At 46.8% G+C, this 2,996-nt stretch overlaps 1 protein-coding gene across 1 annotated transcript; it reads left to right on the top strand.

Moving 5' to 3' along the window:
* Positions 1-247: 247 nt before the first annotated feature.
* On the top strand, positions 248-1,701 carry EMWEY_00058620 (SAG family member; the record flags this gene model as incomplete). Its single annotated transcript, XM_013480874.1, has 6 exons — positions 248-379; positions 484-532; positions 710-876; positions 975-1,072; positions 1,245-1,451; positions 1,548-1,701. 6 exons carry the CDS (start codon positions 248-250, stop codon positions 1,699-1,701), a joined length of 807 nt encoding a protein of 268 aa, XP_013336328.1.
* Between the last annotated feature and the right edge of the window lie 1,295 nt (positions 1,702-2,996).

Raw genomic sequence — 2,996 nt, 5'->3', positions numbered from 1 at the left:
ATAGTGAAGTACGATAATAATTACTTACTAACTGACAATAAATAAATAGTGTGAATGAATGTGCGGAGAAGCACTCTATTTCAAAAGTAATATCTCCACCGAGCGAACGGTCCATGTAATGATTGGTGTTGGAAAGTCGAGACCTTGAGCAGGCTGGCAAGCACTATCGGCCGCCGGATTAATATAATTTTTATCTAAAGTGATCTAAGCTATCACGGCAAATGTATTTTGCGTTCGTTCTTCAAACATGACCTTTAGAAATCCCCACTCGAGCTTAATTGTAGTGCTTGTGCACGACGAGCGGCCTGTTGAGCGTGCGGCGTCCCCTGGGTTGGACTCAAATCTTCAGATCGACGACATGTTTTGCGCCCTCTTAAAAGTTGGTATAATTATTGTGCACGTTTTATTTTCCGTTTTTCTTTGACAATGGCGCCTTTTTTCAAGACCGCTGCTCTTTGCCTCGTGGCGCTGTGTGGGCTGCAGTCAGCAACGGCAGGCGATCTGGAATTCACAGTCAAGGATGTTACCGATGGTAAGCGCACTCAGTGTCTCCATTTTGTTCGAATTGTTTCTATGCATATTTACAAATAATAGGACACGGAGGTGCACCGCCTCAACGATAGATTGCAGTGGGCTTAACGTTCCCAACCAAAACATGCAGGCCGTCGTTGACTGGTGGCATCAATGCTGTCCCTTGTGCTTTCCGCAGATGCATACACGACGCTTAACTTGGCCCGCAATGGTCAGCTTTCTGTGAAACTTAACGAACTGGCGAAGGACACTCAAATCGTTTCCGCTCTGAAGTCAGAATTGGGACAGGCCGACAGTGTACTTCAAGGCACTACATGTGAACAAATGCAACTCCAAAGCGGGATCGTGAGTAATTTCCTCAGGTAGAACCGCTGCTAGCCCATATAGGCCCTAACGTTTCCCCAAAGTGGAATATGCTTAACTTCCCGTTGGTGTATTTTCAGACGAATTCGACATTTCAAGTTAGATACGTAACCGAAGAAAAAGAGCCGACCTATCGCGAGATGGTTCAGACGGCACTTGACGTAGGACTCATGCTACCGTGAGTCTGGCCTATGTTTGCTTTCCCTTAGATCAACCAATCAGCTACAAATCCGTACTGCATGGAGGTGTTCGATGTAAAATGATCTCCACCGACAACATTTGCACCCACAGCATAAACGGTTACCGTTTAAAGGCTTCTCTTGCAACGTGCTGATGTCTGTTTGTCTCAGGGAATTGGAATCATACCCTACTTCGTGGGATGCCGTCTGGGAGCAGCCCGCAGGAGCCAACGTCTCAAAGCTTCTCTGGTCTACTAGTGACAAAGTTGGTTGCGTTGTTGGAGTATGCACAGTGAAAAATCCAAAACAAGAATCATCTACGGGTTATTTATTCTGTCGAATGAATCCTACGCCGACGGAGAACGGGGCTGCTTTCACGTAAGCGTTGAGTGTAAAGTGTGCGTATGGCATGGGCTTGACAGTCGCAAATTTCACCCCAAATTGTCTACTTCTATGGTTTGCTTCGTATTGCAGCAAGGCATACTACGACGAGCTAATGAAACGAAAAACTACCCTGGCAGAAATGACTGAAGGGGACCTCAAGGCGTCCGCCGGCGCCTCATCGATCGCCGTACCCTCCGTTCTTCTAGCAAGCTTGATCACCATCACGGCAACTATTGCTGCATAGAGACACAATCTTGGAAGATGACTAGTTGGTAGTCAGCTATCCACGTATCGTAGAATTGGCAAGTTGCAGATTACAGTCTTAAGCCGTTAAATGCAGCTTAACACACGAACACATGCGAAGAAGCAATTTAGCCACTGCCTTCCGCACCTCAGTTGAGTGCCACATCAACATGCAACAGGCTCATTGCAAAGCAGCGACTATCGCTGCCCCATTGTAATAGACATCTCGCTGGGACCGGAAGTGGCAGCGGCATTTTGTCTAGCATTCGTCTTCGATACACAGCGTTTACTACTGACCGGTAGCACTGTAATGTAATATACTCATATGCTGCTTAGTACATGGCAGAAGCGTGCAGCCTAACTAAAGGAATATGACCCCCTTGAAATAGGTTAGGTTTGATGCCGATTGGAAGAACCGTTGTCTTCCAGGTTGATGCTTGTCGCTCTTGTTCTCATCCGATACATATGCGATGCACGTGCAATATGAAACATGCGCCTCTACCCGTAAACGAAAACAGAAAAGGCGTGAGGAGTTTCGTGAGCTGTTCACCTCTGGCGTGCATGTCTTGGTTGTAAGTGATATCTTAAGGGGGTGTTTGTGTTGGCGTTGCATTTCACCGTTTATGCCTGGGTTGGAATAGTTTAATCGATAGAATAGTTCCGCTTAGGTATGTAGTCCTTTTATTGAAGCAGACAATGTTAACGGCAGATACCTTGAGCTGATCTACTGCGGGAGTCACCGTGTCCAGCGTATCAGCACGGAGGTTTGGGGCTGGGATCTTTGGTTCGGCGGGAAGGGTCGAGTCCTTGTCTGTGGAATGGCTCCCTGGTCAACTATTGGGGTGTGTCTCGAATGATGCGAGTTGGGTGTTTCCAAGTGGGGCCACGCCAAATTCTCATTAAAAGTCATAAGAATGCTCCCTCCTGTCCTTGCTTACTCCCTAATATCTTTCCATTGCTGACCTGCACATGTGTGTCTGCCTGGGACGACAGGGTTCTTCAAACGAAGTGACTTAATGGCACCTGCAGTGGTGAAATCAACTTAATCTCAAGAGATCTCGGGTTCTAAATCTCCTAGGGCAGCCTTGAAGTGTAACGAACAGCGAACTCTGCTCCCACTACCTGCAGCTCGAATGCAAACGAAATAGTTGCACACTCCTCCCCTTTAGTCGAAAATCGACGGATGTCCCTTAAATAAGCCGAAATAATCAAATAGCAGTACTTAAAAAGTATTTGAGTCCGTTTTATGTGGGAGAAAACTCAAGAATAACATATCTACCGCCTCGACCCAGGGCT

Source organism: Eimeria maxima, genomic scaffold (assembly GCF_000499605.1).
Source record: "Eimeria maxima Weybridge genomic scaffold, Emw_scaff2460, whole genome shotgun sequence".
NCBI lineage: Eukaryota > Apicomplexa > Conoidasida > Eucoccidiorida > Eimeriidae > Eimeria > Eimeria maxima.
This window is presented reverse-complemented; position numbering and strand designations above follow the sequence as displayed.